The sequence below is a fragment of the Eretmochelys imbricata genome, chromosome 11 (genome assembly GCF_965152235.1).
Source record: "Eretmochelys imbricata isolate rEreImb1 chromosome 11, rEreImb1.hap1, whole genome shotgun sequence".
Taxonomy (NCBI): domain Eukaryota; kingdom Metazoa; phylum Chordata; order Testudines; family Cheloniidae; genus Eretmochelys; species Eretmochelys imbricata.
Window position 1 is genome coordinate 2,043,393 of NC_135582.1, and position 26,264 is coordinate 2,069,656.

Here is a 26,264-nt window from a genome sequence, read left to right on the forward strand (position 1 = left end):
TGCTTCAATGGAAGCTAAGGGCACTGCCTCGGGGTAGCGGGTGGCAAAATCTACCACCACCAGAATGTATTTCTTCCCCGACCGGGTCGTCTTGCTGAGAGGCCCCACGATGTCCATGGCCACCTTCTGGAAAGGCTCCTCTATGATGGGCAAAGGTCTCAAAGCCGCTTTCCCCTTGTCCCGGGCCTTCCCCACCCTCTGACAGGGGTCACAGGCTCGGCAATACTGCCGGACTGTGGTAAAGACCCCGGGCCAGTAAAAGTTCTGTAGCAACCTCTGCCGGGTGCGCCGGATTCCCTGGTGCCCTGCGAGGGGGATGTCATGGGCCAGGTACAGGAGCTTGCGGTGATACTTCTGGGGGACCACCAGCTGCCTCCTGATCCCACAGGACTCCACTTCCCTTGTGGGAGCCCATTCTCGGTACAGGAACCCCTTCTCCCACAGGAACCTCTCCTGGCAGCCTCTCCTTGTGGCCCATCCCACACTGAGGTCGGCCAGGTCCCTGAGCTTCCGCAAGGAGGGATCTTTCCTCAACTCGGCCTGGAACTCAGCGGCTGGGGAAGGGATGGGGCCCGGTTCCCCCTCAGTGGCCAGGCCTGAGGCCTCAGCCTCTCTGAGCCGTGCCCCTCGGCGCTCCCTCCCCACCAGGGTAGGGTCCTGCGCCTCCGGTGTGGTACCCTCCCCAAGGTCAGGGTGCAGTGCCCCTCGCCGGCTCTGGCTACGGGTCACAACCAGGGCGGTCTGGGGCTTGCTTGGCCAGTCCTCTAGGTCTCCCCCCATCAAAACCTCAGTGGGCAAATGGTGGTGTACCCCCACATCCTTGGGGCCCTCCTTGCCCCCCATTTCAGGTGTACCCTTGCCACGGGCACCTTAAATGGAGTCCTGCCCACCGCCGTCAGGGTCAGGTGGGTGTTGGGCACCACCCGATCTGGGGCCACCACCTCGGGCCGGGCCAGCGTCACCTCCGCGCCCGTATCCCAGTATCCATTGACCTTCCTCCCATCCACCTCCAGGGGAACAAGGCACTCTCTCCGGAGGGACAGCCCCGCGCCCACCCTGTAAACCGAGCACCCTGAGTCCAGAGCCTCCAGCCCTCTGGCGGAGCTGGCCGGGGGTACTCTTCCCTCGTGAGCAGGTGGTAAACTGGCAGCCCCCCTTGCCTGGGCCGTCTTCCCCTCGTCCAGCTGAGTCCCTACTCAGTTAACCCTGGGTAGGTTGGGTCTGCTCAGTCTGTCCCTGAGCCTGGGGCACTGGGTCCGTACGTGGCCTCTCTGGCCACAGTGATAGCAGCTCAGGTCACGTTGGTCCCCTCGAGCGGGTCGGAGGGGCCCGACGCCAGGCGTTCCCCTTGGGAGGAGGTTCTCCACATTTCCCCGCTGGGAGGTCCCATTCTCTCTGAATCGGGGGGGGCCTGTTCTTTTGGGACTCCTCCCGGCTACCCCCGACCGACTGTTCACAAACTCGTCGGCCAGCTGCCCTGCGTGCTGGGGGTTCTCCAGCTTTTTGTCCACCAACCACAGCCTCAGGTCGGAAGGGCACTGTTCATACAGTTGCTCCAGTATGATTAGGTCAAGCAGGTCCTCTTTAGCTTGGGCCCCAGCTGTCCACTTGCGGGCATATCCCTGCATCGGGTTGACCAGTTGTAGGTAGGTGACCTCAGGCGTTTTACGCTGACTCCGGAACCTTCTCCGGTACATCTCGGGGGTCAGCCCAAACTCACGGAGCAGGGCCTGTTTGAACAGTTCATAGTCCCCTGCCTCCGCCCCTGTCATTCGGCTGTACACCTCCACGGCTTTGGGGTCCAGTAAGGGGGTGAGAAACTGGAGCCTGTCTGCAGGGTCAACCCTGTGCATCTCGCAGGCATTCTCAAAGGCCGTCAGGAAGCATCTATGTCCTCCCCCTCCTTCCGCTGGGCCAGGAAGCACTTATCAAAGCTCCTTGCAGTCTTGGGTCCCCCCGCACTCACCACAGCCGGGGCCCCACTGCTCCTCAGCCTGGCCAGCTCCAGTTCATGCTGTCTTTGTTTCTCCTTCTCCTGATGTTCCCGCTCCTTCTCCTCCTGCTCATGCTTACCTTGTTTTTCATGATCCTCCAGCTCCCTCATTTTCATCTCCCTCTCCCATTCCAGCCGCCTCCGCTCCAGGGATGGGGAGCTCCGCCGGGAGGATCCCCTGCTGGCTGCCGGGGTCAGGGTGCCTTCGATATTCGCTGGGCTTCCCCCAACCCCTCCCCCAGGCATAGGTAGGAAGGGTCTTGGGATGTCCTTGGCAGCAGTCTGACCCCTCCCAGCCCGGTCAGGCCCCAGGGCCCATGCTGCATCTGCCGGGCGGCTTCCCTCAGGGACAGGGATCGGGTCATCCAAGCGATCCCTCTCCTCCAACTGGGCAATCAGCTGTTCCTTGGTGGACCTCCCAATGCGCAGCCCCCTCTGCCTGCACAGCTCCACCAGGTCGCTCTTAAGGCGTTTAGCGTACATCTCCCTGCTGGCCACTCGCAGGCTGGGCAGCTTCCCACGGTTTCCAGGAAAAACCCCGAGGGTGCCAGTCCTTCTTGAGGTCACCACCTTTTTGCCAGGGTCGAGCTGCAGACTCCTCCGCCTCTGGGACCGCTCGCTGCAATCCCCCGGGGGACCCTGTTACTGCAAAAGTCCTTCTCTCTGGTCACACACTCCCAGGGGTTAACCGCCCCCTGAAACTGTCTCTCTCTGAATCTTCAGCACGCCTGGTCCCCGTCAATCCCCCTTCGTTTTACTGTTCCCCAGTCACTTACTGCAGGAAGCGCCGCCCACGGGGTGCAGTACATCCCACCGCTGCCACCAGTTGTCACGGAGTGTGGGGGAGTCCAGGCCCTGCACCCCTCTTCCTGGGATTCACTGAGACTCTCAGCCAGCCAGTAAAACAGAAGGTTTATTGGACAACAGGAACACAGTCCAAAACAGAGCTTGTGGGTACACCCAGGACCCCTCAGTCAAATCCTTCTGGGGGAGCAGGGAGCTTAGACCCCAGCACTGGGGTTCCCTGCGTTCCTCCACCCAGCCCCAAATTGAAACTAAACCCCCCCAGCAGGTTCTCTGCTGCAGCCTCTGTTCACATTCCCAGGCAGAGGTGTTACCTCCCCCTCCCCCTCCTGGCTCAGGTGACAGGCTCTCAGGTCTCCCATTGAAACTCCCCTGCCACATTCCCAGGTCAACACTCCCCCTCCCTGCTGTGTCACATTGTCACACCAGCCCCGCGGCCGCACTGGGCTTGAGTTAGATAAAATGGTTCCCCGCCTGCTAGCCACAGAGAAGCCACAAGCAGGGTCCATGTCTGGCTCAGAGGACTCTGCATACCATTCGCCCCTTGTTACTAGAGTAATCTCATGGTGCAATGCCCCAGAACACCTGTGTTAGACAGGAGGCCGCACTAGCTAACCATGGTGGTCCCTTCTGCCCTTAAGGGGACTCAGAGTTCTGAGCATCTGTCACAGCCTGCACCAACTGTTACTTGTGGTGTGACCAATTGTGTGGTCTCTCCTTGCTTGGGGGTAGAGACCTATATTAACCCCCGCTAGGCAGCTGTGTGGGTGTGCACACAGTGTGTGTATTGCCCAGAGCATACACAGGCTATTACACTGGTAGCTGGTAAAAATGATCCACAAGCCGACCCACATACAGGTGTTCTGATGGCATCCCAGTAACCACACGAGCAACGCAAGAGCCACCAGAACCCTGGGCCCGCTCCACATCCCAGCTTCCTCTTCTGCTACATTATTACACACACTATGTTTAGAGAACACTGAGGTTGCAACACTGAGCAGTCAAAAGTTAGGAAATACCAGAAGGAAGGGCGCCCACATAACCTTAATTCAGCCCCCTTGTGTGTATGCATTATGGCTCTTTTGTCCCTTCGGTATTCAAATCAGGCGTTTTCCTCCTCTACACTTCCTGGGTCCAGCAGGGGGGTAACTGAGGACCCAGGATATACACAGGCTCCCTGATGTCAGTACAGGGCCTGGCTGACACTGCAACCTCTGGCAAGACTGGCAGCCAGGAGGAGCAAATGCAGGGAAAATCTGGGCTGGAGCACGTTCAGCCACTGTGTGGGGATGGCGCATGTGGCTGTCCGGTCACATGTAGAAGCTGAAAGGGGACTGAGCGTGCTCAGTGAGGTTGGAATCAATGGGAAATTTAGCTGCGGAACTCTAACAAGGTTCTACCAAGCACGTGTAAACTGAGATTTTTCAGAGGCCTATAACTTGGCCAAATTTGGGCAGCTTTTCTTGGGAATAATAAAAGACTCATCCCAGTGACCAGGGTGACCTCCCCACCAAATTTTAAGCCCCTGTGCCAAAGCGCGGACACACTAGAACTTCTCAAACAAAAGGCCCTATGAATTGTTTTAACAGGGACAGAACAATATATTGTCCCCTCCTCTCGTTCTCGGAAAGGGCTGCACCATTTCTGCTGAACCTGTTCAGGAAAATGCAGCCTGAGGCAGATGCCCAGCTTTGAAAATGTCAGCTTGGATGGTTGAAGTTTGGCAAAGTTATAAGCGACTGAAAATAGGGCCTTATAATGGGAGGTGTTAGAGAACCTGAACTGTGGGTAGGACTATGAGCAGACTAGGACAGCCCATGTGAAGCAGCAAGCAAGGGCCTGATTCTCCCATGGGCTTCATTATGAAAGGGCTCTGTGTGTGTGTGCGTGTGAGCATGTGTTTTACACACATACTGCCTGTTCAGAATGAAGCACATGGGAGAATCAAGCCCTTACTTGCTACTCTACACTGTCCTGTATTGGATGGAATCAGAACTCCTCAGCTGTGTGTCATAGGGTCTATACTGTTAAGAGTGAAGTGGGATTCTCCTTTATCTTAGGGGCTTGTGGACTTGAAGCAAAAGACTTTGAGGATATGTCTGCACAGCAGCTAGACACCCACAGCTTGTGCCAGCTGACTTGAGCTCTCGGACCCTGCAGGGTGGGAGGGTCCCAGAGTTCGGGCTCCAGCCCAAGCCCGGGCGTCTACACAGCAAAGGAACAGCCCCACAGCCTGAGCCCCGTGAGCCCGCATGGGCTGGCACTGGCCAGCCAGAGGGTTTTCTTTGCTGTGTAGACACACCCTGAGTTTGATCCCGGCTGCCTCAGCAAAGTTCCTAGGTGGCTACTAATTTGTTACAGGGACAAAACAAACAAATCCGTTTGGCAAAAGCACCAAAGTCTGAGCAACGAGAGCTGGCACCAGCGTGGCCTCAGATGGGAAATCCTTGCGGAGCAAGGGGGCCAACCCGCTGGTCTGTGTTTCGACTAGCTGAGGAGAAGACTGATGGAGCTCGCGGATCAGCAACGCAGCAATTGCACGAGAGCTTCCCAAAGACCACCTAGAGTCTGAGCGTATGGGGAAAGTTTTACTTGTCTGCACTGCCCAGTGACTAGCAGAATGGGGCCCTGCTCCGGGCCTGGGGTTCCCAGATGCAACTGTAATAGAAAGAATAATAAAATAAAGAACACACTTTTTTAAAAATTCTATTCAGCGAGTCCCTCCGCCGTGGGTCGCCTGCAGGGATACGGGTTGTATGGTTCCGCTCGAAGAAAAGAAACCCCCAGATTAGAGGTTTTGGGGGGATTTGCAGTCAGATCTGAACAGCTGAGAGCTGGAGGAGGGGCAGCTGTGACAGCACCAATAACTAAGCCAATCGTGTCACTAGAGGAGGGTTTGGAACAAACTGATAAACTAAACAGCAATAAGTCACCAGGGCCAGATGGGATCCCCCAAGAGTTCTGAAGGAACTCAAATGTGAAAGTGCAGGACTACTTACTGTCATCTGTAACCTATCATTTAAATCAGCTACCAGATGACTGGAGGGTAGCTAATGTGATGCCAATTTTTAAAAAAGGCTCCAGAGGCGATCCCAGCAATTACAGGCCGGTAAGCCTGACTTCAGTACCGGGCAAACTGGTTGAAACGATAGTAAAGAACAAAATTGTCAGACACAGAAATGAACATAATTTGTTGGGGAAGAGTCAACATTTTTTTTGGCTGCAGTTTCCACGGTATGCATCTGATGAAGTGAGCTGTAGCTCACGAAAGCTCATGCTCAAATAAATTGGTTAGTCTCTAAGGTGCCACAAGTACTCCTTTTCTTTTTGCGAATACAGACTAACACGGCTGTTACTCTGAAACCAACATTTTTTTTGTAAAGGGAAATCAGGCCTCACCAATCTATTAGAATTCTTTGAAGGGGTCAACAAGCATGTGGACAAGGAGGATCCAGTGGATCTAGTGTATTTAGATTTTCAGAAAACCTTTGACAAGGTCCCTCACCAAAGTCTCTTAAGCAAAGTAAGCTGCCACAGGATAAGAGGGAAGGTCCTTTCATGGATCAGTAACCGGTTAAAAGATAGGAAACAAAGGGTAGGAATAAATGGTCAGTTTTCAGAATGAATAGTGGTAAATAGTGGTGTCTCCCAGGGTTCTTAGGTTCTTATGTTAATTGCCTGATGACATACTTTAGTTTATTTGCATATTGCATTCCTATTGGTTGAAAGGCTTTAAAGGTCTGTGTGGGGTTTTGTCCCCTCTTCCCGCAGGCAGTTCGCCCAGGGTGCTATTTGCCCTCAGGCCGGCCCCACGGGAAGGAGTCCCTGCCTGCATGGTGGGGATCTCTGCTTCTCCAGCCTGCACAGCCACAACTGCTGGGAGGGAGTTTGGGGATAGGAGGGGCTGCAGGGGTGAGGGCTGTGGGGCTGAGGATGAGAGGCTTGGGGTGTGGGAGGGGGCTCAGGGCTGAGGCAGAGGATTAGGGTGCAGGGGGATGAGGGCTCTGGCTGGGGCTGGGGTTGAGGGGTTTGGGGTGTTGGAGAGGCTCAGGGCTAGGGCAGAAGGACAGGGTAAGGGCAGTCTGCCCTGCCGTTAGTGAATAGGGGGCACTAGGACCCTGCAGCAGCAGTTGATGCGGGGAGCCTGCAGAGCAGAGTCAGCATGAGCCGCAGTCTCTGGGGCCAGGGGAGGAGAGTGGGGGCAGCAAGTGGGGGCCGGGGGACACTTGGGGGAGCTGCAGGCGGGCGGCAGGCAGGGCCGAGGGAGAGACCTGGCCCCAAACATTGGTGGAGCCGGGCCCCCGGGCCCTGAATATTGGTGGAGCCCAGGCACCATGAGTGTATATAACTCGCCGCCCCTGCACCCTTGTGCACCAGGCCATCTTTGCTTTGCTGACCCCTCCGGTGTGCATGGACACACCCACACATGCACACCTGCCCACCTGCACACACAGCTTCCTGGCCCCCAAGGGCTGTGGCTCCCTTGAAGCCTTTCCAGCAAAGCCTGGCCAAATTCCAAGTGGGGCGATTCCATTCTGCCCCCAAAGTGCCCCCGCAGCTCTTGTTCTCCAGGTCCCGTCCTACCCTGCTGAGCACTGTGAACCAGCTGCCACGTCACACCCCGAGGGGGCTGCCGCTCAGTGGTGGGTGGTGGGACATCCCCTCCCCCCCCAATGTCCATACACGGGACAAACGTCCCGTCAGCATTAGTGCAACCGCTACCTCAGCTCCCTCCTGAAAACCCACCTCTATTGCGGCGCCAGCCAACCCCTCCCACCCAGCCTTGGCCCAGCAAGTGCTGAGCTGGGGCTGCTGCTTCTCTGCTGCTCTCGGCTTATTGTTCCCCCTCTCTGCCTGTTTCCTCTACCGATCGCGCCCTGTCCGACCTGTGGCCTGGCAGCTCTCTGGGGCAGGGGCCATCCTGATCCGTCTGCCCAACGCCCAGAGCCACGCAGCCCAGATGGGGGCTAATGGGGATGGACTGGAAGGCGCCCTGCAGAAGTGCAAAGAGCTTCTGATCATGTGATGCCCTCCGCGGGGCTGTGCAGCCGTGTGACGGTGCGAGGAGCAAGCCCCCCGGTGCAGAGCGGGTCTCTCTGGCAAAGATGCCACGGCTCCCGCAAGAGGAAGATGTTTGCAAAGCGGGGGAGTCCCAGGCTCTCTTTTCCAGCCTGGTCTGGCTGAGGTGCCCCAAACCAAACCCCAATTCCTGTCTCTGTCAGACAACCCAGAACCCAACCAAAACAATCCCGACTCTGCTTCGCTCTGAATCTTTTCAGATGATTTGCTTCCCTCGAGGTGGGAAAAGAGAGCAGGGGATTTAAACCCAAAGGGAGGGAGAAGGGGGGATTTTCCCCACCAAAACAAAATGCGGAGAAATGCTTCCAAAAGACGCAGAGGAAAGTGGGAGTTTTCTGGCAGAAACGCCAGCTTGGTGGAATAGGGCGACCAGACAGCAAGTGTGAAAAATCGGGACGGGGGTGGGGGGTAATAGGAGCCTCTATAAGAAAAAGACCCCAAAATCACGATGGTCCCTATAAAATTGGGACAACTGGTCACCCTAGGTGGAAAGGCCGTTTCAGGTCAAAATTTTCATTCAACAACAACATTTCGAGCAGCTGTGGGCGTGAGCAGCTTCCCCCGCCCCCCATTCCAGGAACCTGCCCTGGCTGCCCCTCGCAGAGGCATCGAGCAGGGGGGTGTCCCCCAGTGCTGCCCCTGTGCACCACGGCGCCCCCCAGGGGAGATCTGCCCGCAGCGCGCACGGACTCACCTGCCGGCCGACACGGTTGTTGTGCAGCCTCATGCGGGAGTGGATGTCCCTGTAGGTTTCCCGGGAGTCGAGGAAATCCTTGGAAAACTTCTCCCCATAGTCCATATCGGGGCTGCAGCCCCCCCACTCCCAGGAGTCCTGGAGCCCTGGGGCCTCGGCCGGCATGTGCTCCAGGCGGACCCCGTGCACCATCCCTTTGCCCCGGTTCATGGCCTCCAGCTGGAGCCGGTGCAGCTTCATGCGGAAGGCTTCCTCGTCCCCCCGGCGCTTCTGGTCGCAGCCGCAGGCCTGCAGCTTGCCGAGGGCGCAGGCGTTGGAGACGGCGTGCACCACCCCGGCGGCCGCAATGGCGTAGGCAAAGGCGCTCTCCCGGAAGCCTGCGAGGAAGCGAAGGGCGGGGGGTCAGTCAGAGGCTGGGAAAGCAGGGGGTCCGGCCGGGGGACAGGCAGGACGGGGCACCGGGGGGGTCAGCCCAGCCCAGAGGAGTCAGGGTGTCCCAGCAGACCGACGGGCCAGCCGGGGCGGCGACAAGGCCTGGTTCGGCCTCCAGAACGCCCTGGGCTCTGCTGAGGTCTCCAGCACGGAGGCCGGTCGGCGCCAGTGGGGCTGGGAGCTGCTGGGATGTGGTGATGCCTGCCCTGAGGCCCCTCACCCTGGCCCCGGGGAAGTGCCGAGGGGGGCGACCTTCCGAGAGCCTCCCCCCGGCCCCCGGGAGCCAGGCAGCCCTCCCACGAGGGGGCACACCTGGGGCCCCACCGAGTGCCTGGCACTGCTTCTTCCCCTCTAAGCGCTGAGCAAGGCGCTCAGTGCTGCCCCGGGGGAGGGGACGACAGGGGTTCACCCACGGGGGGGTGGGGAGGGGATGCCAAGGACAGCACAGGCCCACAGGCACCCGCGGAGGGTCCAATCCACAGGGGTTGAAGGTGTCTCTGCTTCTTTCTATGCTGTGCCTCCCACCATCCCCCCGGCCCCTTCTCCGGGGACCCCTCCAGCCCCCTGCCCTGCACCCACGCAGCCTGGAGCGCCTCTCTCACTCCCTCCCTTCCTGCCCTCCCACCCCAGCTCCCAACGTCTCACCCCTTTCACCCCACCCCGATCGCCAAGCCTAGGCTGGGCTCTCTCCTGCTGCAACCTTCTGCTTTCTGGCCTGCCCAGCCCATGGTCCGTCTGCTGCCCTCCCCCACCCCCCCACAGCAGACAGCCCTGCCACAGCCCTTCCCTCCACAGAGTGCAAAGCTCCTTGCAAAGCTGGGTCGGTATCATCACTGTCACTTTGCAGTGAGGGGGAACTGAGGCAGGGCCAGGGCAGGGGACTCCCCCCAGCTCTCACAGTGAGGCAGTGGCAGATAAAGGAGCGAAACTGAGACCTCCTGATTCCTGGTCGGGTGCCCCTTCCGCAGGCCCCCCCAACCCCCTGCGGCCCCTCGCCTGCTGCCCTAGGTCCCACGCTGCTTCTGCATCACAGCTCAAGCCAGATCTCCTTCCCGTCCAAGCTCTCCATACCTCCAGCCCTGTCTCCGTCCATCTCTCCCCTGCCCCCTGCTTCCTGCCCCCTGCGTCTCCCCACGTGGCTGGAACGTGCCCAGCGCTGCGAGAATCCCGCCTTGGTGGGACTCCTCCATGCTCTGAGAGTCACTCCCTGCTCTGTGTTCCCTCTTGTCTTGTCTGCTTCTGTTGCCCTTTCACTGTAAGCCCTTGGGGGCAGAGATCTGGTAGCGCCTTGGCAGCGCCCTCCCACCACGCCGCAGGCATGATTCAGGGACCCCTTCCTCCACTGGGTCGGGGGGCTGCATTTCAGGGGAGCAGGGAGGGCAGGCTCCAACAGTAAGAATGAGCTGCTCCGGAAGGGACCCCCTTTGCAGGGTGCGACCCCTTCTGGTAGGAGCCAGTATGTCTGCCAAGGTGGCGCTCCCATTCCACAGAGGGCATTTCATGCTGCCCCCGACTGGCTCGCCGGCAGCAGAGGAGACGGCCCGGGGCAGCTGGCATGTTCGAGAGGCGAGAGAAAAGTCCTGGATTCACACATATCAGGTGGAGACTGACAGGAGTTCAAGGAAAGCGCACAGCGGGCATTGTCTCAGCATAGCAGTGCCGGTGGCAAAGGAGGGGGTAAGGAGGATGCAGCTTTGCAGATGTTTGCTTTCTGCATCACAATCCCCCATGGTGCAGATGGGAAACTGAGGCCAGATTATGTGACTTGCCCAAGAGGTCACATGAGAAACCTGTGGCAGAATGGGGACCTGACCCAGAGTCTCCCAAGTCACAGGATACAGCTCTAACCACTGGGTTACCCTTCCCCTCCCTCTCTCTGCTTTGTTCATCGCCCTGCCTGGGAGCAGAGTGATTGGTTTGATCTGACCTAGGGCTGGAGTCTCTGCTCCGTGGGGTGCAGGGGGTGTCAAGCTGCTGGAGACACCGTCAGGGAACTCCCTGCGCAGGGGACTCGCCTACGGAGCTGGCAGTGGAGGCTTTGCCGTCCTCCACACTGGGCTGCTCAGAAAATGCAGATTATTTTGTGTGGGAAATTTGGAGGGGGAAAATCGGTGGGGGGGTTCCTTCCAAATTCCCATTCAGATTTTTTGGTGATTTCCAACAAAAAGCCGAAAATCTGTCGGCTTTGGAGAGCTGAAGATTTTCCAACAGGCCGAAAGCTTCCTGCGGAAACCATGGTCCGGGTCGAAAGGTTGTGGGCAGCCCTGAAAATGTTTAGATTGTTAAGTATTCATTCCAATTAAATTAAACTAATTAAAATGTGTAAACGCCAGCTGAAGGCGAGGGAGGGGCTGGGGCCGAGCAGAGCTCCTCCGTGATCTTCATGGCTCTAATTCACACCAGGTCGGGCCGCCCGGGGTTCCAGGAGCTGCAACTCCTGAGTCCCACCCACTGCACCCACCAGGGCTAAGGTGGGGAGAGGAATCCGGCTTATCCACTGGTGTTTCTCTCCAGGGCTGGTGCTCTAGCCCCTTCCTTTGGAAAGCTGGTTCCTGGGGTCATGGATCAGTGTTCACGTCATGCTCCCCATCAGTGCCCGGCCCGAGCCGGGGAAGCTAACGATCCAACCAACAGACCACGTTCGGTGATGAATCCTGCGGTACCACCTGCACTAAGAAGAAGCCTGCAGCGCCCTGTGAAGACCGGTCAGGATCGCGAGTCTCCTTGGACAGACGGGAAAACTGGAGCCTGGAGCTGGGAGGTGCCTTCCCCGAGGTCACGCAAGGTCAGTGAGCAGAAGAGTAGGCCACAGAACCCAGGAGTCCTGCCCAAGCCCTTGTCCCCCGGCCCCCACTGCTCAGATGCCTCGAGGGGAAGCGAGAGCTGCAAGGGGTCAAAGAGCCCCTCCCAGGCTGATGTCCGGGTGAGGAAGGGAGCTCGGCTTTCACAGGGCGAGGCCGCCAGGGCAGCCCGGAAACGGACAACTGCTCTGCTGGGCAGGCTCCCGCTTGGAGCACACAGGACAGTATGCGATCGGGGTCCCCAGGACAGCCGCCTGGTGTGGATCCTGTGTTCCCTACCCCTCGGACTGGGCCTCCTGGCTCAATCCCCACGCCAGCCTTCTGCCCACCACAGCTCACCTGGGGTGGGGATGGGGGGGTGTCCAAGGCAGCATTGGTCTTAACCAGCAACCCCCAACTCACTGCCTTGCTCCATGCCCCCCAGGGCGTCATAGAATCATAGATATCAGGGTTGGAAGAGACCTCAGGAGATCATCTAGTCCAACCCCCTGCTCAAAGCAGGACCAACCCCAACTAAATCACCCCAGCCAGGGCTTTGTCAAGCCGGGCCTTAAAAACCTCTAAGGATGGAGATTCCACCACCTCCCTAGGGAACCCATTCCAGTGCTTCACCACCCTCCTAGTGAAAAAGTTTTTCCTAACATCCAACCTAGACCTCCCGCACTGCAACTTGAGACCATTACTCCTCGTTCTGTCATCTGCCACCACTGAGAACAGCCGAGCTCCATCCTCTTTGGACCCCCCTTCAGGTAGTTGAAAGCAGCTATCAAATCCCCCCTCATTCTTCTCTTCTGCAGACTAAACAATCCCAGTTCCCTCAGCCTCTCCTCATAAGTCATGTGTTCCAGCCCCCTGATCATTTTCACTGCCCTCCACTGGACTCTCTCCAGTTTGTCACACCCCTTCTGTAGTGGGGGGGCCCAAAACTGGAAGCAGTACTCCAGATGTGGCCTCATCAATGCCGAATAGAGGGGAATAATCACTTCCCTCGATCTGCTGGCAATGCTCCTACTAATGCAGCCCAATTTGCCGTTAGCCTTCTTGGCAACAAGGGCACACTGTTGACTCATATCCAGCTTCTCAACCACTGTAACCCCTAGGTCCTCTTCTGCAGAACTGCTGCCGAGCCATTCGGTCCCTAGTCTGTAGCGGTGCATTGGATTCTTCCGTCCTAAGCGCAGGACTCTGCACTTGTCCTTGTTGAACCTCATCAGATTTCTTTTGGCCCAATCCTCTAATTTGTCTAGGTCAGTCTGGACCCTATCCCTACCCTTCAGTGTATCTACCTCTCCTCCCAGTTTAGTGTCATCTGCAAACTTGCTGAGGGTGCAATCCACACCATCCTCCAGATCACTTATGAAGATATTGAACAAAACCGGCCCCAGGACCGACCCTTGGGGCACTCCACTTGATACCAGCTGCCAACTAGACATGGAGTCTTTGATCACTACCCGTTGAGCTTGACGATCTAGCCAGCTTTCTATCCACTTCATAGTCCATTCATCCAGCCCATACTTCTTTAACTTGCTGGCAAGAATACTGTGGGAGACCGTATCAAAAGCTTTGCTAAAGTCAAGGTATATCATGTCCACTGCTTTCCCCATATTCACAGAGCCAGTTATCTCATCACAGAAGGCAATCAGGTTGGTCAGGCATGACTTGCCCTTGGTGGATCCATGTTGACTGTTCCTGATCACCTTCCTCTCCTCCAAGTGTTTCAAAATGGATTCATTGAGGACCTGCTCCATGATTTTTCCAGGGTGAGGTGAGGCTGATCGGTCTGTAGTTCCCTGGATTCTCCTTCTTGCCTTTTTTAAAGATGGGCACTATATTTGCCTTTTCCCAATCATCCGGGACCTCCCCCGATTGCCGTGAGTTTTCAAAGATAATGGCCAATGGCTCTGCAATCACATCCGCCAACTCCCTCAGCACCCTCAGATGCAGAGCATCCAGCCCCATGGACTTGTGCACGTCCAGCTTTTCTAAATAGTCCTTAACCTGTTCTTTCACCACTGAGGGCTGGTCACCTCCTCCCCATGCTGTGCTGCCCAGTGCAGCAGTCTGGGAGCTGACCTTGTCTGTGAAGACCGAAGCAAAAAAAGCATTGAGTATTTCAGCTTTTTCCACATCCTCTGTCACTAGGTTGCCTCCCCCATCCAGCAAGGGGCCCACACTTTCCCTGACCTTCTTGTTGCTAACATACCTGTAGAAACCCTTCTTGTTCCCCTTCACATCCCTTGCTAGCTGCAACTCCAGTTGTGTTTTGGCCTTCCTGATTACACCCCTGCATGCTCGAGCAATATTTTTATACTCCTCCCTAGTCATCTGTCCAAGTTTCCACTTCTTGTAAGCTTCCTTTTTGTGTTTTGTGTTCACCGAAGATTTCACTGTTAAGCCAAGCTGGTCGCCTGCCATATTTGCTCTTCTTTCTGCACATCAGGATGGTTTGTTCCTGGGCCTTCAATAAGGATTCTTTAAAATACAGCCAGCTCTCCTGGGCTCCTTTCCCCCTCACATTAGCCTCCCAGGGGATCCTGCCCATCAGTTCCCTGCGGGAGTCACAGTCTGCTTTTCTGAAGGCCAGGGTCTGTGTTCTGCCGCTCTCCTTTCTGCCTTTTGTCAGGATCCTGAACTCGACCATCTCATGGTCACCACTGCCCAGGTTGCCACCCACTTCTACGTCCCCAACAATTCTTCCCTGTCTGCCCGGGGCAGCCGCAGAGCCCCACTGACCACAGCCACCCTGCTCTGCCTGAGAGCTGGGGCAAGAGCTCCCAGTGAGTGTGCGAACCCAGCGGTGCCCCTGGGCTGCTTCCACCAGCTGGGAAAGAGCCGCGGCGTGGGTGTGCCGTACACCGTGGGCGCATGGCGAGAGCTGGGGCAGGAGGGGCCAGTGTGTGACCTGTCTTCCGTCCTTTGGCCTCCAGCAGCATCTTTTCCATTGGCATGGGGGCTGTACGGTGCCTGGGGGCTGTATGGGGTTTGAGGACTGAATGGGGTTTGAGGGCTGTATGGGGTTGGGGGCTGTATGGGGGCTGGCGGCTGAACAGGGCCTGGGGCTGGGGGCTGTAGGCGGACTGGGGGCTGTACAGTGGTTGGGAGCTGAACGGGGGCTAGGGCCTATATGGGCGTTGGGGGCTGTACAGGGCTGGGGGCTGTATGGGGGTTGGGGGCTTTGCTGGGGATTCCGATGGGGCAGGCATAATCCAGCCAGAGCCAGAGTCAAAGCAGAGCGTAGAGCCCAGGATCAGGCCCCGTCACACTCAATGCCAGGAGAATGTCGAACAAGTGAAGGGCGCTCTGGGGACAGCAGTGGGAAGGGGGGGCTGGTATCAGAGCAGCGGGTAGCGCGGGGCGCTAGCTTCTGAACAGAGGCTAAAAGAGAAAGAGGGGCAAGACCATCTAAGGGCTCCGTCTTGCAGCCTCGGTAATCGGGATCCGCCCCATGCGCTCCCATGCTAATCCCCCCACCTTCTCCCCTTCCGAGGTGGCTGGTGAGGGCCAAGCCATGGGGAGAACATGAAAGCAAACAGCATGTTCTTGCAGGCCCCCCAGCTGAGCCAGCTCCCGCAAGGCCCTGAAATGGCCTGTGAAAGTGATGCCCAGCTGGGAAGCTCGCCTTGTGCCAGCCACAGCCTGCAGGGAGCACGCGGCGTGCCGGGGGAGACGCTCCAGCTGGATGTCATTAGAGCTCCGCGGACGGAGAACTCCAGCAACAGCAGCTTCAGACTGCGCCCCCCTCCCCGCCCCCCCACTAACAGCACGGGCTGGGGATCTCTGCAGGCGGCAGATCTGGGGTGCAGCTGGTAGGGGTGCTGAGCAGGGACCATTAATCAAAGCTGCTTCAGATCGGGGGGCTGGAACAATGTGTATAGTGGGGGGTGAACCCTGTGCATGATGGAAACCACTGCAAGGTAGGGGACGCGGCGGCCCCCCCAGCCCCTCCGCACCAGACCTGCTGGCTTTTCTCACTGAGGTTCTGAGACGGGCCAGCTGGGAACTCAGGGTTCCTTCCCCACGAGAGACGCGGCACCAGTGGGTATTTCCCGTTGTTGCTGCAATACTTTGGGTTCTTGTTGAAAGCCCTGAAATTTTTTGTTGTTTTTGCTTTTTGCTTTTTTCGCTTTGGGGGGGCGTCGGGTTTTTCAACAACTACGCGGAACATTCTTGATCCAAACAGAGGGTTGGGAGGGGGGTGTCCAAAAACATCCAGGGTTTCCGTCGAAAGACGGCTTTCGATGAAAACGGTCGCAGCAGCTCTGGTCTGAGCCTGGGACCAGGGTAGCTAGACACATTGCAGCACGAGCGTGGTTCCACCTGGCCTGCGCCTGGCTCTCCCTGTTTGCAGGCATGACAGGCCCCTATCTCGGGCCTGGCAACGTCTGTGACTGCCAGACCCACTGGGGGGCAGATCCGCGAGACGGCCCACCTGGTTTGCCAGCCACGGTTGTGCCATTAGAGGAGAAACTGCTTTGATGGCCGCCCACGGTGAGGTGCAAATGTCCCCTGGTGTATTTATTGGGTACTTAGCAAGCTTCACAAAGCTTTTCAGTGATTCATTGCCATCTGCTTAGCAAGCTACTATGATCTTATGAGACGGACGCGAAATGCAGCTCCGAAACCTGAACGGAACGCCACGCTGCCGATTTGCGCGTTCATTTTTAAAATGCACCGGTGTAAAATAAACGAGACGCTGCTTAAAAGCAATCAGAATCTGCTCGCGGCCTCTTCTGTACCGTCTGACAAACTCATTCCCCAGGCCCCTGCCTCTTCCAGTGCCCAAGGTTAACAGTGCAATGTTTTCCGCTAACGCAGCCACACCAGTGCGTCCTTGCGGAGAACACGGGGGGGTCGTTGTTACAAAGCAAAGCACCATCACGGTTATTAGAAAATGAACTCCAGGGCATCTGCAAACAGTGATTTCTTTCTAACCCTTACGAGCCAGCCGAGTCAAGGACAATTTTCACCAGCACATCATGTACGTCTCCTCCTTCAGGCCCAGTTCTCTGCCAAACCCTCCTTTTCTAGCTCCACCGGCTTCAGAGGAAGAGCCGTTTAAAACGGCGGTGATATCGGTCTTTCACAAGGAGGCCCATGGCTGTCCCTCCCCACCTGTTCTCAGTAACGATGGCCCCAGTTTTGCTCAAACTTTCCAAAAAGATTCATGCTTGGACGGAGCCCAAACCTGAAAAAATTGCAGGCCAAAAGGGGAAGGTTTTGAGCAACTGAAAAAAGGGGGTGTGAGCATGGGAACTCTTGGGCACCCTAGGTCTGGCTGTCGCTAAGCACTGCAGTTATAATGTGAGCATGGGTCTGTTTTAAGTGTTGTCGGCAGTCCGCGTTCCACCAGAACCACATTGGAACCCACCAGGGATCAGAAACGGAGCAGTGCGGCTGCAGGCAACGGCCACAGTCACTTCCCCTCTCTTGGCAGAGGCACTTCCCAGGAGCCCATCCATGGACGGCACAGGAAAGCGTGAATAACCCTGCCCCAGGGACACTCGGCATGTTTACGGAGGAGTTCTAGGTCCACGGTAGGCATAAGGCCCCGACGGCACAGCCTGGGTCACCACAACCCTGCTGCGACGACAGAGGATGTTACAGCCCAAGCCTACGCAGACTCTGGGGCTATTAGAGAGGCCATGGGAAAGTCAGCTTCCCCAGGACATTGCAGCTCTGACCCAGCCAGTCCCACCAACTCTCACAGAAACCCCCATGTGGCCAGGCGTAAAGACCTTGCTGAACCAGGTGCTATCTGACAGCAGTTCTGAAAACACCCGTCCCCGCTGCGGCTCAGATTCCAGTGTCCAGAATGCTTGGGAGCGTTCATCTGTGCAGTCTCCATGTACCCAAACTGGAGCCAACCAAGAGAGTGTGGACAGTTTACCAGGAGAATATAAGAACCAAGGGTCCATCTAGCCCAGTGTCCTGTCTCCGACAGTGGCCAGTGCCAGGTGCTTCAGAAGGAACAAAGAGAACAGGGCAACTATCGAGCAATCCATCCCCTGTTGTCCAGTCCCAGTTTCTGGCAGTCAGAGGTTTAGGGACACCCAGAGCAGGGGCTTGCATCCCTGACCAGCTGGCTAATAACATTGATGAACTTATCTAATTCTTTTGAATCCAGTTATACTTTTGGCCTCCACAACATCTCCTGGCAATGAGTTCCACAGGTTGACTGTGCCTTGTGTGGAGAAATACTTTCTTTTGTTTGTTTTAAACCAGCTGCCTATTCATTTCATTGGGTGACCCCTAGTTCTTGTGTTATGAGAAGAAGTAAATAACATTTCCTTATTTACTTTCTCCACACCAGTCATGATTTTATAGACCTCTGTCATATCCCCCTTAGTCGTCTCTTTTCTAAGATGAACAGTCCCAGTCTTATTACTCTCTCCTCACATAGAAGCTGTTCCATCACCCTGCTCAGTTTTGCTGCCCCTCTCTGTACCTTTTCCAATTCTAATTTCTTTTTTAGATGAAGCAACCAGAAGTCAAGGTGTGGGCATACCACGGATTTCTATAGTGGCATTATGATATTTTCTCTTATTATCGATCCCTTTCGTAATGGTTCCTGACATTCTTTTTGCTTTTTTGACGGCCACTGCACATTGAGTGGATGTTTTCAGAGAACTATCCACAGTGACTCCAAGATCTTTCCTGAGTGGTCACAGCTAATTTGGATCCCATCATTTTATAGGTATAGTTGGGATTATGTTTTCCAACGTGCATTACTTTGCATTTATCAACATTGAATTTCATCTGCCGTTTTGTTGCTCAGTCACCCAATTTTGTGAGATCCCTTCATAACGCTTTGCAGTCAGTTTTGGACGTAACTATCCTGAGTACTTCTGTATCATCTGCAAACAGCCACCTCACTGTTTACCCCCTTTTCCAGATCATCTATGAATATGTTGAATAGCACAGGTCCCCATACAGATACTTGGGAGACGTCACTATTTACCACTTTCAATTGTGAAAACTGACCATTTATTCCTACCCTTTGTTTCCTGTTTTTTTAACCAGTTCCTGATCTATGAGAGGACCTTCCCTCTTATCCCATGACAGTTTACTTTGCTTCAGAGCCTTTGGTGAGGGACCTTGTCAAAGGCTTTCTGAAAGTCCAAGTACCCTACAGCCACTGGATCCCCCTTGTTCACATGCTTGTTGACCCCCCTCAAAGAATGCTAATAGATTAGCGAGGCCTGATTGCCCTGACAAAAGCTGTGTCGACTCTTCCCCAACATATTGCGTCCATCTCTGTGTCTGACAATTCTGTTCTTTACTCTAGGTTTCAGAGTAACAGCTGTGTTAGTCTGTATTCGCAAAAAGAACAGGAGGACTTGTGACACCTTAGAGACTAACCAATTTATTTGAGCATGAGCTTTCGTGAGCTACAGCTCACTTCATCGGATGCATACTGCGGAAAGTACAGAAGATCTTTTTATACACACAAAGCATGAAAAAATGGGTGTTTACCACTACAAAAGGTTTTCTCTCCCCTCACCCCACTCTCCTGCTGGTAATAGCTTATCTAAAGTGATCACTCTCCTTACAATGTGTATGATAATCAAGGTGGGCCATTTCCAGCACAAATCCAGGGATTAACAAGAACCCTGTTAATGGGGTTCCAGGGGTGGGTCTGTGCTGTGGATGGCATTGCGTTCCGCACGGCTGAGGTTGTGGGGCAAGTGATGCTGCTTTTCCACAATTTCAGCCCATGCACGTCGGCGGAAGCACTCTATGTAGAAGTCCAGTCTGCTGTCTCGACCTTCAGGAGGAGTCCACCTAGAATCCTTCTTTCTATAGTGTTGGTAGGGAGGCCTCTGTGGATTAGTATGTTGTTCAGAGGTGTGTTGGAAATATTCCTTGAGTCAGAGATGTCGAAAATATGATTTTAGGTCACCACAGAACTGTATCATGTTCGTGGGGGTGGAGGGGCAGAAGGAGAGGCCCTGAGATAGGACAGCTGCTTCTGCTGGGCTGAGAGTGTAGTTGGATAGATTAACAATATTGCTGGGTGGGTTGAGGGAACCATTGCTGTGGCCCCTTGTGGCAAGTAGTAGTTTAGAAAGTTTAGTGTTCTTTTTCTTTTGTAGAGAAGCAAAGTGTGTGTTGTAAATGGCTTGTCTAGTTTTAGTAAAGTCCAGCCACGAGGAAGTTTGTGTGGAAGGTTGGTTTTTTAGGAGAGTAAATTGTGGAAAAGCAGCATCACTTGCCCCACAACCTCAGCCGTGCAGAACACAATGCCATCCACAGCCTCGGAAACAACTCTGACGTCATAATCAAAAAGGCTGACAAAGGAGGTGCTGTTGTCATCATGAATAGGTCGGAATATGAACAAGAGGCTGCTCGGCAGCTCTCCAACACCACTTTCCCAAGCCATTACCCTCTGATCCCACTGAGGGTTACCAAAAGAAACTACAGCATTTGCTCAAGAAACTCCCTGAAAAAGCACAAGATCAAATCCGCACAGACACACCCCTGGAACCCCGACCTGGGATATTCTATCTACTACCCAAGATCCATAAACCTGGAACTCCTGGGCGCCCCATCATCTCAGGCATTGGCACCCTGACAGCAGGATTGTCTGGCTATGTAGACTCCCTCCTCAGGCCCGACACTACCAGCACTCCCAGCTACCTTCGAGACACCACTGACTTCCTGAGGAAACTACAATCCATCGGTGATCTTCCTGATAACACCATCCTGGCCACTGTGGATGTAGAAGCCCTCGACACCAACATTCCACACAAAGATGGACTACACGCCGTCAGGAACACTATCCCCGATAATGTCACGGCTAACCTGGTGACTGAACTTTGTGACTTTGTCCTTACCCATAACTATTTTACATTTGGGGACAATGTATACCTTCAAATCAGCGGCACTGATATGGGTACCCGCAGGGCCCCACAGGATGCCAACATTTTTATGGCTGACTTAGAACAACGCTTCCTCAGCTCTCGTCCCCTAACGCCCCACTCTACTTGCACTCTATTGATGACATCTTCATCATCTGGACCCATGGAAAAGAAGCCCTTGAGGAATTCCACCATGATTTCAACAATTTCCATCCCACCATCAACATCAGCCTGGTTCAGTCCACACAAGAGATCCACTTCCTGGACACTACAGTGCTAATAAAGGATGGTCACATAAATACCACCCTATACCGGAAACCTACTGACCGCTATTCCTACCTACATGCCTCCAGCTTTCACCCTGACCTCAAACAGAGACAAACACCTAGAAGATCTCTATCAAGCATTCTTACAACTACAATACCCACCTGCAGAAGTGAAGAAACAGATTGATAGAGCCAGAAGAGTTCCCAGAAGTCACCTACTACAGGACAGGCCTAACAAAGAAAATAACAGAATGCCACTAGCCGTCACCTTCAGCCCCCAACTAAAACCCCTCCAACGCATTATTAAGGATCTACAACCTATCCTGAAGGACGACCCAACACTCTCACAAATCTTGGGAGACAGGCCAGTCCTTGCCTACAGACAGCCCCCCAACCTGAAACAAATACTCACCACCAACCACATACCACACAACAGAACCACTAACCCAGGAACCTATCCTTGCAACAAAGCCCGTTGCCAACTGTGCCCACATATCTATTCAGGGGACACCATCACAGGGCCTAATAACATCAGCCACACTATCAGAGGCTCGTTCACCTGCACATCCATCACTGTGATATATGCCATCATGTGCCAGCAATGCCCCTCTGCCATGTACATTGGACAAACTGGACAGTCTCTACGTAAAAGAATAAATGGACACAAATCAGATGTCAAGAATTATAACATTCATAAACCAGTCAGAGAACACTTCAATCTCTCTGGTCACACGATTACAGACATGAAAGATGCGATATTACAACAAAAAGCTTCAAAACCAGACTCCAGCGAGAGACTGTTGAATTGGAATTCATTTGCAAATTGGATACAATTAACTTAGGCTTGAATAGAGACTGGGAGTGGCTAAGTCATTATGCAAGGTAACCTATTTCCCCTTGTTTTTTCCTACCCCTCCCTCCCCCCAGACGTTCTTGTTAAACCCTGGATTTGTGCTGGAAATGGCCCACCTTGATTATCATACACATTGTAAGGAGAGTGATCACTTTAGATAAGCTATTACCAGCAGGAGTGTGGGGTGGGGGGAAAGAAAACCTTTTGTAGTGGTAAACACCCATTTTTTCATGCTTTGTGTGTATAAAAAGATCTTCTGTACTTTCCGCAGTATGCATCCGATGAAGTGAGCTGTAGCTCACGAATGCTTCTGCTCAAATAAATGGGTTAATCTCTAAGATGCCACAAGTCCTCTTGTTCTTTACTCTAGTTTCAACCAGTTTGCCCGGTACCGAAGTCAGGCTCGCCGGCCTGTAACTGCCGGGGTCGCCTCTGGAGCCCGTTTTAAAAGGTGGCGTGGCGTTAGCTCCCCTCCAGCCGTCTGGCCCCGAGGCGGATTTAAGCACGGCTGGCAGTTCTGCAGTTGCACATCTGAGTTTCTTCAGAGCTCTGGGCCGATCCCATCTGGTCCTGGTGACTTATTGCTGTTCAGTGTATTGATTTGTTCCAAACCCTCCTCGACTGACGCCTCAGTCTGGGACCGTTCCTCAGGTTTGTCCCTAACAAGAATGGCTCAGGTGTGGGAGCCTCCCTCACAAAGTTGCCAGCGATGACTGATGCAAATAACGCATTTAGCTTCTTCACAAGGGCCTTGTCTTCCTTGAGTGCTCTGTTAGCCCTTCCATCATCCAGTGGCTCCGCTGATCGTTTGGCTGGCGTCCTGCGTCCCATGTACTTATAAAAAGGTCACACTAATTAATTTGCATTACACTGAGCCAATTACAGCTGCCTTCCTCTTTAATGGGGATGCAGAAACTGTAGAGACAATCCCAGCATGCAATGTGGCCTGTTTGGGTCAAACGAGCCTGCTGCGTGGGACCTAGACCTAGGGACCTAGACCTCCTGCTGGTGTCAACACTATCCTGGTGTGGGCCAAGTGGAGCTGGATGGAGAGCTGCAGTCGTGCAGTCACCTCTCCCCATTAAAGGGCTCTGGCTCTTTCTGGGCCGCAATCAGAACCAACCAGAACCTGCCACCGAACCCCGGGCAGTTTTTTTGAGTTTGGAGAAATTTCCGCTGAGGTTTTCCCATCACTTTTCCTGGTACTGGCTCTCTGTGCTCCTGGGACCTGGCTGGGAATGGCTGATGGGTGCCGTTCCCAGCCTGACACAGCAAACACTGGACGTCTCCCAAATCTCCTGGATTTCTGGTCTGGTTTGACTGGTTCAGGAGGCTCCTGGAAGTTCCCAGGAATTGGGGCCTTCAGCCAAGCCTCCAGACCCTGCCCATCGCATGGTGTCAGCAGGGCCAAGCCAATGGCCTTCCAAGAGCTGTCCCGCTCCAGGAGTTCTGCCTACACAAAGAGGCAGAGTGGGTGCCCGGCTCCTCCGAGGACTGGGGATGCAGCCAGTTGCAACATGTTTCCTGTTCTCTCTCCTCTTCCCTCCCCCTCCCTCTTTTCCTAATTAAACTGCAGGTGAACCTATCCGGCTGTGGCAACACGCCAGACACTAAATTCCTCCATGCAGATCGGAACTTGCCTCCATGCACCTTCCGAACGCGCCGCTCTGAGAACACGGCCGCTCTCCACTGCCAGTCCAGTCGCAGGGACAGCCCAGGGCTCTTGCTTGTTTTCAGGGTGGTCAGGCCCAGATCCACAAAGACCCCTAGGCACCTTTCAGTGGAAAGGAGGAGCCTAAATACCTCCGTGGAGCCAGGCCCAAGTGGCTAGGGTGCTGCAGTGGGGCTCAGGAGACCACCGACCGTCACCTCTCTGTGCTGCCTTTCCCTGGTGTCTTGCTGTAGCGGGGTGGTCACCCGCTCCTGCCCTGAAGGGCTTGAAATCAGCCCTGGGAGCGGGCTGAGGCTGCTGGAAGGCTGGTGCTAAGGAAAGCAGCAAGCGTCGGCTGATTGGGGAAACAGCCACAGCTGCGGCCATGCCCCAATCAGGGCCCCGTTGGCCTTTATAGGCGGGCAGTGGGCCAGTCTCTCTTGAGATGTTGAGAGGGAGGAGCCTGGCTGCTGGGAGCTGAGCTAGGTACCCAAAGTGGAGCAGGGCTGGGGAAAGGCCAGAGGAGCTGGGGCGCTCCAGCCTGAGAAACCCCTGGGCTGCAGGCCTTGATGAAGGCCTAAGAAAAGGGTACTGGGGTTGCAGAGGGCAGCCCAAGGGTAGGCAGAAGCAGCAGGTCCAGACCCCCCTTGCCGATGATGAGTGGCAATTATAGGTAGCGGGGGCTGGATGGCAACTGACAGTAGCCAAAGACTGAGGTGAGATGGGGATTAGGGGGTTGGGGGTTCCCTGGGGAGGGGAGACCCAGAGACCGTGGGGACACTGCTGGGGCAGAACCCCCAGACAAAGCGGCACCTGGGTCTGGAAGAGACACAGGGGCAGCGGCAGCAACAAGACCGACCTGCAGAGAGCGCTCCGGAGCTGGAAAATGAGCTAATTCCCAGCCAGCCTGCAGGAGTGAGTCCCGCCCCGCCACACTTGCCTATTTGAATTTTAAGCTCTTTAGGGCGGGCACTATGGGACAAGGGATTTAGGTGCCCAGAGAGGCAGATAAATGGGATTTTGAAAAGTGCCTACAGGCATTTTTGAAATTTATGGGAATTAGGCACCAAACTTGCCTTGGCCCCTCTGAAGCCAGGTGCCAGTCAACGTCTTTAGGCACCTAAATCCCCTGGGATCAAGTCCGCTGTGGCTCTGTAGCACACAGCACCCCGGGGCCCCCATCCCAGCTCATGTGCCACTCCGATGGCTGGTTTGCCTACAATGTCTCCAGCATGGGGCAGAGAATGGCCATGCGCACCCGACTCCAGCCCATGGCTCCAGGCTACAAGAGACACGTTCCGGGACCCGCCTCCCCTCTACCCATAAAGAAATGGAGGGTGGCTGCTATACCTAGACACCCGCAACAACCGGTGGAGACGGAGGGAGTGTCACCTGGCACGAGACCGATGGACCAGGTCTGTCCCGCATAGGCCCCTGAGCAGGGCCACGCTCTGCAGGCAGAGCACCCTGTGCTGACGGAGAAGCTATCTGCATTCATCATTATGCTGTAGACCCAATACTGCCCCCGCCTGCCTGGCTCTGGCACCCCCAAGCCCCTGGCCTGCCTCACAAAACCCACCCTTGGCACGGGTCTTCCCCTGTCTGTATGAGGCCTGGTGAGACGTGCCTTCCCTGAAATGACCCCCACACCCGTACGCGAGGAGGCCACTCCCAGACCTGCTGGCTGTGCCACTGGTAGGGCTGGCTGGGAACAGCTGGGCCGGGGCTTGACTGGGAGGAACCAGTCCCAAGAAGCCATCAGGCCCTGCTAGCGCCTCCCCTGTATCTCAACAGCCTCCTGGCAATGGCACGAATCTTGGTGGGGCCGGCCAGCTGCTCCGTGCTGCCTGGCCCCGCGGAGAGGGCGTCTCTCCAAGCCCGGAACGCCCTGGTGTGGCTGGGGTTTGAGGAGCGCGCAGGCCAGGGCCCAAAGCTGCCAAAGACACAGGGCCAAAGCTGCCAAGACCTGGCCACAGGGAGAGTCAGCGAGGGGCGGAGGCTGGGACGGGAGCTGGGGAGGAGAGTGCCTGGTGCGGGGGCTGGCTGAGGTTAGAAAAAGGGAGGTAGGGGAGCCTGACTGGAGGCCCTGGACGTTTCGGAGAAGCATTTGCTAGCAGCTCGCTTGCCTCGGGCTTTGAGCCCGCAGGCTCTGCAGAGCTCAGAGCCTTCGGATGGGAGACCTCCCCAGGAAAACCCACCCTGCATCCCTGCCAGGCCCCCAGAGGTGCAAAGGGCGCCATGCCCGTGGAGGTGCCAACTCCCCGGGGAGATGTAAAATCCCAGGCGCTGCCCACTGGGGGTCACTCGGGAGCCCAGGATGCCCTTGGTAAGAATCCAGGTGCAGCTGCACATCGCGGCCAGAGCCCGGCTCAGGAGGCAAGTATCGGGGCTTAGTCTGGATCCACAAAAACATGGAGCAGTCCGGTGGCACGTTAAAGACTAACGGGTTTATTTGGGCATAAGCTCTCGTGGGTGAAAAGCCCACTTCTTCAGATGCATGGAGAAGTGGGGTCTTTACCCAGGAGATCTTATGCCCAAATAAATCGGTTAGTCTTTAAGGTGCCTCCAGACTCCTCCTTGTTTTTTAGGCTCAGGCGGTTTATTCCCCTCTCTAAAACCCCAGTGTTTACAGAACCCAGCACTCAGCTGCACTTCCTGTCCTGAACTGTTGTGTGACGCTGCTGGAGGCAGCGGGGTCCCACCCCAGAGGGGGCTGCATTTCCAGGGCCCAGGCAGACTCACTGCAGAGGCGCTGGATGAGGGGTGCAATAGAAAGACCCCAAGCGGCGCCTGAAGCTCCGAGGACCGGACCGTTTCTGTTCACCTGGAGCTT

At 55.5% G+C, this 26,264-nt stretch overlaps 1 protein-coding gene across 1 annotated transcript in view; it reads right to left on the reverse strand.

Moving 5' to 3' along the window:
- WNT10A (Wnt family member 10A) overlaps positions 1 to 26,264 on the reverse strand; it is a 47,662-nt gene that overhangs the window by 12,667 nt on the left and 8,731 nt on the right. Inside the window, exon 3 of the mRNA XM_077829929.1 lies at positions 8,571 to 8,947. Coding sequence (XP_077686055.1) covers positions 8,571 to 8,947 — 377 coding nt within the window. The remainder of the gene's footprint in view (positions 1 to 8,570; positions 8,948 to 26,264) is intronic.